At 45.8% G+C, this 13983-nt stretch overlaps 4 protein-coding genes and 1 non-coding gene across 6 annotated transcripts; 2 read left to right on the top strand and 3 right to left on the bottom strand.

The window, feature by feature from the left end:
- Window positions 1–457: 457 nt before the first annotated feature.
- On the top strand, window positions 458–3964 carry LOC102703654 (membrane-anchored ubiquitin-fold protein 3). Of its 2 annotated transcripts, none has more exons than XM_040520508.1 (3): window positions 458–868; window positions 2461–2628; window positions 3460–3964. In XM_040520508.1, exons 1-3 carry the CDS (start codon window positions 736–738, stop codon window positions 3513–3515), a joined length of 357 nt encoding a protein of 118 aa, XP_040376442.1. In that variant the 5' UTR covers window positions 458–735; the 3' UTR covers window positions 3516–3964. The 2 variants fall into 2 exon arrangements, with proteins under 2 accessions (XP_040376442.1, XP_040376441.1); XM_040520507.1 differs by having other exon boundaries at window positions 475–868; window positions 2461–2631.
- A 370-nt stretch (window positions 3965–4334) lies between these two features.
- On the top strand, window positions 4335–6694 carry LOC102703096 (tRNA (carboxymethyluridine(34)-5-O)-methyltransferase). The gene is made up of 3 exons (XM_006647833.3): window positions 4335–4696; window positions 4984–6015; window positions 6413–6694. Exons 2-3 carry the CDS (start codon window positions 4991–4993, stop codon window positions 6495–6497), a joined length of 1110 nt encoding a protein of 369 aa, XP_006647896.1. The 5' UTR covers window positions 4335–4696; window positions 4984–4990; the 3' UTR covers window positions 6498–6694.
- Window positions 6695–6916: 222 nt separating this feature from the next.
- On the bottom strand, window positions 6917–9089 carry LOC102703370 (pentatricopeptide repeat-containing protein PPR5 homolog, chloroplastic). Its single transcript, XM_006647834.3, has 2 exons — window positions 8655–9089; window positions 6917–8332 (listed from the first exon to the last, which is right to left on the bottom strand). The coding sequence occupies exons 1-2, from the start codon at window positions 8970–8972 to the stop codon at window positions 7163–7165; spliced, it is 1488 nt and encodes a 495-aa protein (XP_006647897.3). The 5' UTR covers window positions 8973–9089; the 3' UTR covers window positions 6917–7162.
- Window positions 9090–9276: 187 nt separating this feature from the next.
- On the bottom strand, window positions 9277–9348 carry TRNAW-CCA. Its single transcript has one exon. It is a non-coding gene; the product is annotated as a tRNA-Trp (tRNA).
- A 450-nt stretch (window positions 9349–9798) lies between these two features.
- Window positions 9799–11426, bottom strand: LOC102702820 (ATP synthase delta chain, chloroplastic). The gene is made up of 2 exons (XM_006647832.3): window positions 10545–11426; window positions 9799–10119 (listed from the first exon to the last, which is right to left on the bottom strand). Exon 1 carries the CDS (start codon window positions 11320–11322, stop codon window positions 10585–10587), a length of 738 nt encoding a protein of 245 aa, XP_006647895.2. The 5' UTR covers window positions 11323–11426; the 3' UTR covers window positions 9799–10119; window positions 10545–10584.
- Between the last annotated feature and the right edge of the window lie 2557 nt (window positions 11427–13983).

Below are 13983 nucleotides of genomic sequence, written 5' to 3'. Positions count from 1 at the left end.
AAAAAAAGAAACAATAGCCCACCTCGATAATTTTTTCCGACTGGATATGTAAATAACGTGCAAAACTCATTTAAGCTGCTAAAATACGCAGCATCATGCGTGTGCGTTTGTTCAAAATCAAACCAATGTTTGCACTAGTACAACTACTTCCAATTAGCCAGTAGCCAGTAGCTAGCAATGTGCATGAGCTCAGCCGCAGCAGCGGCGCAGGAGAGAACTGGAGAGAAAACGCCAACGACAGCACGGCAGCCAGGCGCGGTCAAACCAGCCGGGGATAGAGACAGTAGAAGCCATCGCCGACGTGCAGTTCCGACGAGCGACGACGATTCCTCTCTCGCGCATAGAATCCCCCGCCTGCTGCTGCTCACTTCCACAAGTCGCAACCATGGATGGCTCCGTGCTGCTGCTGCTGCTGCCGCTAGCGGAAAAATAATTGAGGCATCTCGTTGGGTGTATCTGTTAAATTACCGAGGAAGCCCAGTGGCCCCCGTCTTTCGTCTCGTCTCTTCTCCTTCCTCTCCCCTTCTCTCCTCTCCTCCCACCGAGTCGCCGCCCCTTCGCTTTCAAGCCCACACGGAAGCAAGAATTGTTCATCAAAATCCGATCTTTGGTGTGGCTCTGTCGATTTGCGGTGATCCATTTGGTGCCATGGACTTCTGATCCGGGGTTTCTTGGATCTCGGGAAGGCGTTGGGGGGCGGGTGGGCAGGCGGGCGGGCGGCGATCTGGCCGGGAGATGGCCGGCGGGAAGGAGCCGATCGAGGTCAAGTTCCGGCTTTTTGATGGTACGGATATCGGCCCGAGCAAGTACGACCCCTCCACCACCGTCTCGGCGCTCAAGGAGTTCATCCTCGCTCGGTGGCCGCAAGGTGAGGCCAAACATATTCTTGTCAAATTGATGAAGCACATGGGCGTCGCGCCCTGATCTGCTGCGTCTTTGATTTGGTGAAAACACCATGAGGGCTTGTGATAATTCTTGAATCCATAAAGTTTCTTGGATCATGTATGGCTTTGTGCCGTCTTTTTTTTTTTGCTTGCTGATTATGTGGCGTTTACCCCCTTTCCTACCCTCTCTTGCCTACAGTTTAATCTGTAATTTGTTCTTCTCTGCTGCCCAACTGAGAAGTGCGTAGCTAGTGCCCTTTCCCCTTAGGTTCAACCGTGTTTACGCCACATACACGGTCAATCGATAATTCCCCTTGTCAGTGTATGTGCATCATCTGTAAACAAAACATCGACCTCGCGAATTTGGATATCGCCAGCAGAATATATCTGCTAGTTTGTTGCATAAAGCGAAAAAACACATTTTTGCAATGGTCTGGATCATAAATAAGTGCGATGAAGGGCTAAACAAGAAACATGGTCGTCTTCCTATATCCTATAAAGAGTAAACACACAAAGAAAATGGCACAACGCGATATTAATAGCATTATTATGCCTTTTGTTTACCTATTTTATTTCCTATATTTTCTGATGTTAGCTCTGGTAGCACTATGGAACTTAATACATCTTTGGTCCTTAGTGCCAATATGGTTGCTCTGAACTCTGGACACCAACTGTGGTGCTAATGTATCATTTTGTTTTGGGTGAAATCATCAGGACGGATCATGATTTCAACACCAGCTGTAGTTCTATTATAACACTATGGAACACATACCGATCTGGTGGTTTGTGACACTTACGCATATTGATCAGAAGGGACACATTTGTCATGTGGGACATGGAAGTTACTCACAGGCAGCAAAAATCTTTTGCATAGCTAATACTAGACACAACCTTTTGTCTGGCTGATGTTTTGCCAAAAAAAGATGCTGCGGTATAAATGGATGTCTATTTACATTGATAGGGACCACTGAAGAAAAATGCTGGATATGAGAGGAAGGGCTCTCATATCTTAATTTATTAAAGGGGTGAGGCTTCAAACCTAGGCCGGCTAGCCCACCAGCTTGCGGTGCTAACCAGAAGAACCCTGGGTGTTTCTCAGACCACTGAAGAAAGACGTGGCGTGTAGAATGGAAAATCTAATAACTGAGGGAGCTGATAGATCAACAATGGTTACAAGATCTGATTATCACACTCAAACACGAGTTCTTTTCTTGATGAGCAATGTTTTGGTGTGGTGCTCCTGCCCAAGTAAGCTAGGACAAGTAAAATTGAATCCTTTCCCAGCTGAATCATCATCTGCAACTGCAAGAGATTCCTCCGGCAGTACTTTTGCCTTCTTTGACTGCACAGATAATGCTTACAAACTGGATGGCTGGAAATGGTGCAATTCTGTTTGTCTGAGACACTGGATTGATTATGCATGAGAATTGATTTTGTCCTGATGTCCTCCCAGTGACTGCATTTTGAATATCTTTTGTGTTTTTTTTGTAAAGATTCCACCTTCATAATTCATACTACTCATATTTGGACTCCATATTTATTTTATTGATGGGAATGTTTTACATTTTTATGACAGATAAGGAAATAACTCCAAAAACAGTCAATGACCTGAAGCTCATTAATGCCGGAAGGATATTGGAGAATAACCGAACACTTGCTGAGTCTCGTGTTCCAGTAGGAGAGGTTCCAGGAGGTGTAATTACAATGCATGTGGTAGTGCGCCCTCCACAACCCGACAAAAACAGTGGTATTGCCGACAATTTCGTCTTTTTTTTTCACATTGTTTCTCTGGTTGCACCGATACCTATTTCATTTCTCCATTGACATAAAACTCTATTAAATTCAACCAATGAAATTATGGACTACATTGGGTATCATTTTAAGAATGTAGTGCCTTGTGCTCCAAAGATGGACATGTAAAGGGATAGGTGTTAGTAATCTTAACACCATGTCCAACACGACTTTTTCCACCTGCTGCTTGTTCCTTGTTTTATTTTATGTAGGGTTTTATTGATCATGGGATGTTGTTGGTCAATTACTCGCATGCAAATTGCATAGCAAAATGCTGATGTTTGCTAAGCTGGTAGATACATGAAATGAATATTTGGAGTTTTAACATGCTTTTATGATGAAATTGGTCTACGGTGGTTTTTTCTCCCTATATTTCTTTTAATTTCTGAAGGCATAATAAACTGTAATATAGCTTCTATTTACATTTGTTACACATTAGAAGAGGACATTCTGGTGCCGTTACATTTCTGTATTAGCATGTATGTGTTTGTTCTCAACCATGTTTACACCTCACACATAAACTCTCAAGTATCAACCTACAGATTCATAAAACCTTTGCGTTTATGGGTATCTGACTAGAAAATGATTAGTTATTGACTTTATTGTAATTAACTAAAGTATTTAAAAAGGCACTACAACTCTGCTTGGTTTTGATTCTCACGTGCCTTATCTGTATTTCTATTATTTATACAGTGTTTTGACTATTTAATGCTTAAAGCTGTCATCGAATTACTTTGACACCTCTACACACACCTATAATGTGATGTCGATTTCCCCTTTCCAGAGAAGCAGCTTGCAAATTCCCCCAAGCAGAACAGATGTGGATGTACCATACTTTGATACAGCGCCTGCCTGATGATGTACAATGTGTCTAGCTCTAGGATTTTGTATCTGCTTTCCTGTGTTCACAGCTCTTGTGAATTCATTTTGACATCCAATTTTAGAGCCATTCAAATCCTAGAAATATACATACATAACACCCATCATTCCGTCAAATATGCTTGGGAGCTGGAACTGAAGATTTCTGGATGTCGCGTTATTGGGAGCTTAATGTTGTAACGAGTGTGCAGAAGACAGGGATTGGATGCTTGATGTTGTATAAATTGTAATGTCAAAACAGAATTTCTCTTCTCTTCCTTCTTTTTCTCTTTCCCGCTTGCCACATTGACATTTGATCGATTCTTTTTAGCACTGGTGTTTGTCATGTAAAACCAGAATATTGTACTCAAATATATATGTAAGCTGGAAAAGGGTGTTTTATTCTGTCATGTAGACGTAAAAATGGAAAGGAAAACAAAATCTGTCCTGTTAGTTATCTCATCTGGAAGTATTACATTTCTTTGGGTCAAATTTCTCGATGGAAATGCAATAATCTGAGTTGCAGGTACTTCGATGAATTTACATCTATTTGTCACTGACATGTGGGGCCTGGGTGTCGATGCAGTGTTCTCAGTCACACACAACCCTGCCCAGTCTGCAAGGGAGCATTCCATGGCCCGGCCCAGTCTGTCCGGCGGTCCTCGCCCAATGCTACGGAAATCTTATGCGGGCTGCAGGCCGTCGGATCCGGGCCGTTCGCCCATCCCTGCCGTTGGTTTCCACCGAAGGCTCGCGCGTCGCGCCGCCGCTCCGCGCCTCCGCTTTTCGCGAGCCTAACCCCGGCGACCCCGCCGCCGCAAAAACCCTTCCACGGTTCCACCCTCCTCGCGCCACGCACGCACGCTCCGCCGCCGTTTTGCCTCTCCTCTGCCCCGGCGGCGCGCGCGCCGTGCAAGAGGGCCAGCGGTCACGCGCCGCGGCCTCCCGTAGGGGACCCGCCGGCGCTGTAGCGTGATCTATCTCTTGGAGCGTCCGGAGTCGTCGCTCGCTCGCTCGCTCGTGTCAGGGTTTGCTCCGGTACGCACGCGCGCGCGCCCCTCCCGTCCGGTACGGAGTCCTCAGCCCTCCCCCGCTGTCTCCGACGAGGGTGAAGGAGACCGGCCGTCGGCGCATCGGTTTTGCTCAGGAGGAGTATATACAAGGTTAGCTTTTGCTTTCCGCACTCTAGACTCGTAACTATTGATGAGTTTACTTGTGAATGGCTGAATTAGTTGAGCCTAATCTTATTCAGGGCTGGTTTAGGATTAGATATCTGTTCTGTAGCGAATTTTTTTTAATTGTTGCACGCCGCTAATTAGGTTTCGTCTCTTCCTTTTTTGCTGTAACAATTTCTGGCATTGAATAGTACTCCAATTGCAATTCTGTTTTATTGAACGGGTTGGGCTTACCAGCAAGCCAGTTTGGCTAATCTTAAGTTTTTCACACATAGGATTTGTATGCTACAAATATTTTCAAGGATAGCAACAAGCAGCCCTCGCCGAGTTATCTGTGCATTGAATTCGTGCAGTTCAAATTGCCGAAGTGCTAGCACAAGCAGTCCCATGAATTCAAATGAAATGTTGGGAGTTCAGGAAACGGTACAAACCGACGGGAATCACAATTGCTCTGCAAGTGTTCAGTCCACTCCTGACATTGAGAAGAAGTATGTGCACCGTGTATATGATGCCATAGCTCCGCACTTCAGCTCAACGCGCTTTGCAAAATGGCCCAAGGTTGCAGGATTCTTGAATTCGTTGAGGCCAGGGTCAGTTGTACTGGATGCTGGCTGTGGTAATGGAAAATATTTGGGCTTCAATCCTGACTGCCTCTTCATAGGCTGTGATATAAGCCCTCCACTGATTGAGATATGTGCTGGGAGAGGGCATGAAGTGTTGGTTGCCGATGCTGTCAACCTCCCATACAGGGACAATTTTGGTGATGCAGCAATTTCAATAGCAGTATTGCATCATTTAAGTACTGATGCCAGGCGGAGGAAGGCCATTGAAGAGTTGATCCGTGTTATTCGGAAAGGTGGTCTTGTGCTCATCACTGTCTGGGCTGTGGAGCAGGAAGACAGATCACTTCTCAACAAGTGGACTCCCCTCTGTGAGAAGTATAATGAAGAGTGGGTTGATCCGAGCAGCCCGCCAGTGCGTAATCAATCAGCTACCGTGCTTGAAAGCATTGCAGAGACTGATGAAGACACAGGTGCAGTGAAGCAAAGGAATGATAATCTGAATAGAAGTAATGATGGTTTGGATGATAACTCCAATGTAATTTGCAGCAATTCCTCAATTATTGATGAGCATCATAAAACCCAGCAGGAGTACTTTGTTCCTTGGCATCTTCCATTTCACCGAGCTGAAATTGGTGGTGCATCTGCTGCTGCTCTTGAAAATGGGTTTGCAAAAAGAGATGACAAGAAGGGTACCGTTGTCTACAGCCGTTATTACCATGTTTTTGTTGAAGGAGAACTTCAAAGGTACTGCTGCTGCTCTGAGCATTAGCATGATAAGCTCATCTCTCTCTCTCTCTCTCTCTCTCCCCTCTCTCTCATTTTCCCCGTTTTCTATGAAAGTGCATTGAGTACAGATATATCACACTGGATATATGTTCTCCAGAATCTCCATTTAATGATGTTGACTGGCAATTTGAAAAATTCTACTCTTTAGCTTGAGATATTTTCATACAGTGATCTAGATCAATATCAGTTTTTGTGTTTAGCTACAAAAAAAGGAAAGGATATGCAATATATACCATTTGAAGTTCTGAAACACACGTTTCTTGTATGTTTGCTTAATCTCTGGTTCTTTTGGTTGGAAATATCTCTTATCTCTGGGCCTCTGGCACATTGGCTCATTGACTTCCCTTCATTTCAGGTTAGTTGCTGGTATAAACAATGCATCTGTTGTTGACCAATTCTATGACAAATCAAACTGGTGCATCGTTCTCGAGAAGCTTTGAAAATGAAACTAAAAGTGCCGGGGAGAAACTCATCTGGAGTCCGTGCCCTCGTATCTTATGTGTAAGGACCGCAGTTGTAGTAGGCAAGCACAGTTTTGAGCTCAATGTACGAGGTCTGATACACAAGAACCGCTTTATTGAATTTAACTGTCATAGTTCTAAATTCCCTTCGCTCGTTGTTGGTGAAGATCACTTTTTTTCCGCTTGTATTGCAACAATAGTCTTCTTACCAACTTGGTAAACTAGCGCTTGTACCAAGGTAAGCTATCAGAACATGCGCACGAGATGCAAACAATGACTCAATGAGAGAGACCATTAGCCTTCAGTCCGTCACCTCTGAGGCACACCTCAAAAATTCATAACAGGTGAGGTAATGTCAAGATTACTGTCTTACTGAGAAGAATTTCTGGCTTGCAGCTATATAAACGAGGAGCTGAAAAAAATACTATCCTGATTTTACAACACAACTATGAAAATCTACAAGACCATAACTCTATAAGCAGCAGTTGCCGAACAGCCAAATATCTCAACATTCACAAAAGCCAAGTAATCGCTCACAACTCAAACATGCTGCTATAGACAGTTTTTGGAATAAATTAGTTGCGTTCACCGTGCTGTTAGGCAATCCAGAGGACGAGCTAGTAAGAACACAACTGAGCGCCCCATCACGCAGCCACTCGCGAAACGCTTAAATTTGGCTTGCTTGAAGTGTCAGTTCCACAATTGCCTGCAGAATCCACATCTGGCTTGCTTGCAGATTTTATGCTGGGTACTGTCCGGGGTTTCTTCCCAGAGTTGCCAAATGCCTCCAAAGCATCCAAAAAGAACTTTTTATTTGGAACAATACCCTGTGAATTCATCCGTTGGAGCAACCTCTGGATAAGCTTCTTCTCGTTTGCTTTGGTGTAGCCCTTGTAAAGCAATTTGTATGTGGAAGCACTGGGCACAACACCTTTCTTAATTACAGAATCCAACAGCTGATCTGCTTCCATAGGCAAGCCGTTCATGCAGTAGGCATCAAGCATCGCATTCACTGATGACAGGTGCACATTATTTTGTGAGTTCACAAGCTCATCAAATACTTGTCTGGCCCTTGCGACACAATCGCAATATGCATACATCATGATTAGACATTCTTGTGTCACATAGTTTGGTTTGAATCCTATTTCAGTCATCTTCTCAAGCACACACTCCGCTTTCTCCCTGAGTCTCGCTTTCCCGTAGTTAGTTATCATGGAATTAAAAGTTGGGTGTGTAGGCTTCTCCTTAGATCGTAGTAAGCTCTTGAACACCTGCTCCATCTTATCAAATACCTGCTTACGTCCATATGAATCTATGAGTATGTTGAATGTGATTACATCTGGACGGCACTGATTGCTTTTCATTCGTACTAGCACAGATTCCATCTCCTTGATCATGCCATTCTTGCCGTAAGCGTCAATGACTCCATTATAGGTATAGATATCAGGAGAGACAGGGCTTTCGTCCAGATCCTTAAACAAGATATCTACCTGCTTTGTGTCACCAGCTTGAGCAAAAGCTCTTAGGAGAATGTTATATGTCACAATATTTGGTTGGCATCTATCTATGCCCTTCATCTTGTCAAAATAGCCGAGAGCTTTCGCCAAAGCCTTACTCTTGTCTCTGGAATGCAAATGTGCGCCGATAAGAGAATTATACACTGAAGTGTCCGGCCTACACCCACTGTTCCGCATCTGAGAGAATAACCACATAGCCATCCGTATCTGGCCTTTCCTTCCCATGACAGATATTAGTTTCGAATATATGCCGTTATCAGCAATGTACCATTTTTGTTTCTGCATCCATCTGAAAACCTAAAAACACATAGCAGTTAGGATTAAGCAGAAATATCCAACTTACAGCAACTTTACGGTTCCTCTCTTGATAATCACACAGCTAAAATGCTACTCCTACTTATGATAGTAATAAAGTGATTAGTACATCAAAGCAGGCATAGGGCTATCAAATGTGAATTTTATTGTGCTCATATACAAGATTATACGACACAAAATGCAAACCACGGTAAATTCTACCTCACCATCTCACTCTCAGCAGATGGGCGCTAGCTGTTACAACCCAAAGGAGTAAAGAGAAACAGGCTCCTCACTCAGGCAATGGGCATTTCGGTGTGCTCACCTCGAGGCACTGGAGCCATCCGTCGCGGCGGCCGAGCTCCTCGAAGAGGAGGAAGCAGTGCTCGGTGCGGACCACCTTCACGTGGCGGTCCAGCACGGCCACCAGCCGCTCCTTGCCGCCGCTCGTCCTCCTCAGGAAGAACCGTACAAGATCCGCCGCCTCCTCGGCCGCATCCGCCCCTCCCGCCGCCGCGGTACCCGCGCCCCGCCGCTTTCCCCTCGCAGGCGCAGCCGCAGCCGCAGCTGCCATCGCCGCGTGCCGGCCGGCGGCATGATGGCGCGGCAGCCGCGGACTGGACGTGCTAGGGTAGGCGAGCATCGGGTTGGGTCACAGCGAGAGAAACTTTGGTTGCATTGGATAGGATTGGCCGGCGGCGAGTGGCGGCAGCTGCGAGGATTCGCACCGTCGGGAGGGCGACGGGCTGAGAGGCTTATCGCGCGGCCGCGCGGGTGGAGAGGAGATAGGGAAGGAGATGGATTTGTTTAGTAGTATTTTGGACGGCTGGGATTAATGGTTGGGCACAATTAGTGGGATGAGCGGCGTAGTAGTAGATTGCAAAGTTGCAAAGGGAAAAACGAAAAAGAAAAATCGGCAAAAAGGAGATCCGTTTGGATCGGGGATTTGAACCCGACGTGAATCGAACACGCAACCTTCTGATCTGGAGTCAGACGCGCTACCATTGCGCCACGGATCCTTGGTGGTTAAACGTGCCGATTAAACCAATTAATAGCGTTTTGTATATATGTCTAACATATTTTCCACAAAGACATGCAATAGTATAAGTTATACTTAATATGTTTTTGGTAAAAAAACAATAATGATAAAATAATTAATAGTTATGTGATTTTAGTAAGATAAAGATAAAACGCACAACTAAAAGTCACTTGTATAAGATTTTCTAGTTATGCCTAATATATATGAATGTTAATATAATAGATTTAGACACATGAATGATCAATAAATGAATCTATATAAGATCAAAACATTGTATTCACGTTTTTAAAGTTTGTATAGATAGTTGTAAATGTATACAACTATATATATTAAATATGTCCATAATAGAACAACCAATATTACACCCACATCTTTTAAGCAAGTTAAAAAAAACTTATGTTGACGCAAAAATTGAGGACACGCATAAAACGGAGCACCAACATGATATATTTCTCATTTATCGGCTGAAAACAATGGCACATTCTATACATATCTGCAAACTCTATCGGCAGGCACATAGAGGAGGAACAATGTCTCTATACTTGAGTATTTCAAGCAAATTACAAGGACAACGAAAGAAGAAAAAGAAAAGAAAAGAGAATTACATTGGCTCGTGCCAAAAAATGAAAAGAAATGCAGGAAAGAATGTCCTCGACACATGTATCTGAGCCTCCACCATTATATCTTCAGTTCTGAAGGGAATGAGACCAGTATTCCTGACTAGCCTTGAGATATCTTGTGACAATGGCAGCTGCAAAAGGATGGATACTCGTTATAAATTAGCGGAAAAATTGAATTGCATTTGCATATTTAGACAGGCTTGCAGCTTAAGAGCAGCCTTATGTGATCACAAAGCCATTTTACTCTTTGATCACTGAGGCTATGAATTGATTGTGATGAAGTCTTCCCCATAGCAGGCAAGATGTTATTGCCTTCCCCAATTCCCTGTTTATGCTCACTCCTGAACTAGTTCTAAGATTGTTTTCTCTGCTCAATTGCACAACACAATCTTCTACGGACTCTAGAAAATTTGAGCGCCAAGATAATCAAACAGTACAAATTTTGGAATCCAGCTATGTATTATTTCAGCCATAATGTTTACCAAACATTCAACAATCACATGAGAGCAATGTATGTTGCACAAGAGTAAAACCGTAAGAGATAACAGGAGAGGACCTAGTGGCCAAGGCACACCGCCGGGAGGGGTGGAAGCCGATCAGGCGTCGAGGGTCACGGCGGGCATCTCGAACTCAGAGGCGATCTCCTCGATCTGCTTCCGGACGCTCATGTCAATGAGGCTGGAGCCGTCGCGGCCGTACTGGATGGTGAAGCCGGCGATGAGCTCCGGGTCGATGCGGGTCTTGATCCGGACGTTCTTCGCGCCGGTCAAGTTCTGCACCTGCTGCGCGATCTGCGAGAGGTCCTGCGACTCGAGCTGCACTACGGAGGTGACGGTGGCCACCTCAGTGCCGGTGAGCGTGTTGTAGGCGTTCTCGAACTCCCGCACGATCTGCGTCATGAGCCCCGCCCGGCCGTTGTCCACCACGACGTTGAGGAAGTTGATGATGTGCGGCTGGAGCTCCGACGACTTGGCGATCTCGTCGATGAGCTGGCCCTTCTCGTCGCGCGGCACCGTGGGGTTGTCGAAGAACTCGGCGATGGACTCCTCCGCGAAGATCTTCTCCAGCTTCTCCAGGTCCGAGACGGTCGCCTCGAGGGTGCCGTTCTCCGAGGCCACCTCGGACAGCGCCGTCGCGTAGCCCTCCGCCGCGGAGTCGGCGGCGGCCCTGGGCCTGGCGAGGTCCCCGCGGCGGCGCGGCGGCGCGAGGCGGAGCGAGGGGAACCCGCGCGCCGCGGCGCGGGCGAAGGAGGCGAACCGCGGCGCGGCGGCCGCGGCGGGTGAGGGGGAGGCGGCGGGGCGGAGGGTGACGGAGGTGAGGCGGAGGGTGGCCATCGCGTCGGGTCGGGGGTGGGGAGCGGTGGTGGTGCGCCGGTGGTGGACTACTGGCACTGCGGCTTCGCTTTGCTCTGTGGCTTGCGCGGCGAAGGAGAGCGAGAGAGGGGGGAGGAGAGGTGGTTTGGGTGGGGAATGGACGGGCGAGATCTGCCGGCGTCTCGATCGGACGGTGCAGGGGCTCGCGTGCGTGGCGTGGCAGGAGATGTGTGGCGGGTGATGGGGATGATGCGGATAAGGAGCGGACGATCGTGAGGCGAGAGCAGGATTAGGCTGTCGCAGCAACCGGTTTCCTTTGGCACCAGAAAAAAAAAAGCCTCTTCGTCTCTCCATTCTCCAGTGACAGGGGGTCACGCCGAAGTTGCACACCTGCACCGAGTGAATGGTGAATCCAGGCACGCAACACCTGGGCAATGGGGCATGTACCAAAGCTCACCCTGATCGTGTGTTGCTCCAGAAGTGCCTTCGTACCAAATACTGGTGCCACGAGGCACAGGCACGGAAGCACCCTACCGTGGGGGTCGATCACGATTGTATGCAGTGACACAGAGAGGGACAGTGTTCTACTACCAGGAACAGTGTCTCTCTCTACTGTAGTAGTTTCACGGTGTAAGATCATAAGCATGATTAATATTTTCTGATGAACAATTGGCTTGCGATTTGGTTTGTAAATTGAATTTGGTCTGGAAACAATTAAGGTGTTGGTGCGAGTGTGTGTAACTAATGTGAGTCAGGTTGCGATATCTGTGCTCGGAAACGGTTGGTTTGTCTCTAGTTGTGCAGGTGACTTGAGGTCAATATCGGTCAATGGCGGTGGGATCGTGACTAGGCTCAGGGAGGAGCTGAGGTCCGGACGATCGAGGATGCCAGGTGACGATATTGAATACGAGTTGGCACATGGTGGAGCAACACCGTGTGGGATGGAATCGTAACGGGCTTCACATGTTGTGTGTGTAAGCGCCGAAAAAATCGGGAAGTAAATCGGATCAAAACTGGATGAGAAAAGGAAGGGAATTTGCTACAGGTTCGGACACTGTAGCAGCGTCGGATACTGTAGCGCACGATACTGTAGCAACCGGATTACTGTAGCGCGCGGCACTGTAGCAACCAGATCGGATTACTGTAGCGCGGCGGGTACTGTAGCAGTCGGACTACTGTAGCACGTCTGATTTTGGCATGTTGGATTTGATTAGGAAAACTAAGAGATGAGCCATATTAGTATAAGGAGTCCTACTCCTATTTGGTGATAGACTTTTCGATATAAATAGAGACCGAGGGGTATGCCCCCGGTGTGCTTTTGTGAGACTTAGTTGTTGATTCTAGATCGACGATTTTGATAGGAGTGCTGTTGGTGCACTTTGTAAATACCAGTTGATGCAATAAAGTCAAGATCATTCAATCTACGGTTTCGGCTTTCATCTACTGGTGATTTTTTGGATTCCGACGATCCGATCGATGTCATAGGAGTGGCGCGATTCGATACTCTGCTCGGCGGCACATGAGCGGCGCGATCAAGATAGCGGCGACACAGGAGCGACGCGATCAAGGTAGCAAGCCTGTGTCAATTTCTTCGACAGAGGTAATCTTTTATTCCGCGAAAGATTTTTGGGTTTTGTTTTTCCCTATCATTCACCCCCCCTCTGGTAGGTTTGTTTGATCTTGTTCGATCCTACAAGTGGTATCAGAGCCTCGTTTTCTATTTGATCTTCACCGATTTTTAGATTTGTTTGCCATGGCTGAAAAGTTTTCAAACAAACCTCACATATTTAATGGATCTGATTTTGACTATTGGAAGAAAAAGATGGAATCTTATATTACATCTCAGGGTTATGATATTTGGCTTAAAGTTAATCAACCTTATGAGATTCCTGAACGCATTGATACTCCGGCTCTAAAATTAGAATTTGAAAATAATTGCAAAGCGCGCAATATTATTCTGAATGGGATTTCTCGCTCCGATTTTGATCGTGTTTCGCATCTTGCAACTGCTAATAAGATTTGGAAAGCTTTAAATGATTTTCATACTGGAACTTCAAATATCAAAGAGTTGCGAAAGGATGTTTTCAAAAAGGAGTACATAAAATTTGAGATGAAACTTGGAGAATCCTTGGATGACTATTTGGCTCGTTTCAATAAAATCTTGAGTGATCTTAGATCTGTTGATGCTTCTTATGATGTTAACTATTCTCAATCTGAGATTGCTCGTCACTTTATGAATGGCCTTGATATGAAAGTTTGGGATGTTAAAGTTACTTCAATTCAAGAGTCTGTTGATATGAATGCTTTAACTTTGGATATTCTTTATACTAAATTGAAAACATATGAGATGAATATTCTTTCAAAAAGGACTGATTTGAAATCTACTGCTTTAATATCCTCATCTGGATCTTCTTCTGAGTCTATTTCTTTGGCAGCCTTTGCTGCTTTTACCACCTTGTCCGATGATCAACTGGAAGAGATCAGTGAGGAGGACTTGGTTTTGGCCGCTAACAGAATTTCTCGAGTTGTGAGTAATATCAGGATCAGGAGAAGAGGAGGACCAATTCGATGCTTTAGATGTGGTCAACCGAATCACATCCGTTCTCAATGCCCCAAGCTTGGAAGAGGTCAACAGGAAGAAGCTAAACCTCAAGATGCATCCAAAGATGCCAAGCAGAATAA

The sequence above is a fragment of the Oryza brachyantha genome, chromosome 2 (assembly GCF_000231095.2).
Source record: "Oryza brachyantha chromosome 2, ObraRS2, whole genome shotgun sequence".
NCBI classification, from domain to species: domain Eukaryota; kingdom Viridiplantae; phylum Streptophyta; class Magnoliopsida; order Poales; family Poaceae; genus Oryza; species Oryza brachyantha.
Note: the sequence above shows the minus strand (reverse complement) of the source record. Positions and strands in the feature narration are given on the sequence as shown.

Excerpts from the sequence above, each read along its gene's own strand:
- LOC102703370 (XM_006647834.3), bottom strand. The coding sequence starts at position 8,972 with ATGCTCGCCTACCCTAGCACGTCCAGTCCGCGGCTGCCGCGCCATCAT. Across the intron at positions 8,333-8,654 it reads GATGGCTCCAGTGCCTCGAG|GTTTTCAGATGGATGCAGAA; the intron begins GTGAGCACACCG and ends ATGTGTTTTTAG.
- LOC102703096 (XM_006647833.3), top strand. The coding sequence starts at position 4,991 with ATGCTACAAATATTTTCAAGGATAGCAACAAGCAGCCCTCGCCGAGTT. Across the intron at positions 6,016-6,412 it reads GTTGAAGGAGAACTTCAAAG|GTTAGTTGCTGGTATAAACA; the intron begins GTACTGCTGCTG and ends CCTTCATTTCAG.
- LOC102703654 (XM_040520507.1), top strand. The coding sequence starts at position 736 with ATGGCCGGCGGGAAGGAGCCGATCGAGGTCAAGTTCCGGCTTTTTGAT. Across the intron at positions 869-2,460 it reads CCTCGCTCGGTGGCCGCAAG|ATAAGGAAATAACTCCAAAA; the intron begins GTGAGGCCAAAC and ends TTTTTATGACAG. Across the intron at positions 2,632-3,459 it reads ACAACCCGACAAAAACAGTG|AGAAGCAGCTTGCAAATTCC; the intron begins GTATTGCCGACA and ends TCCCCTTTCCAG.
- LOC102702820 (XM_006647832.3), bottom strand. The coding sequence starts at position 11,322 with ATGGCCACCCTCCGCCTCACCTCCGTCACCCTCCGCCCCGCCGCCTCC.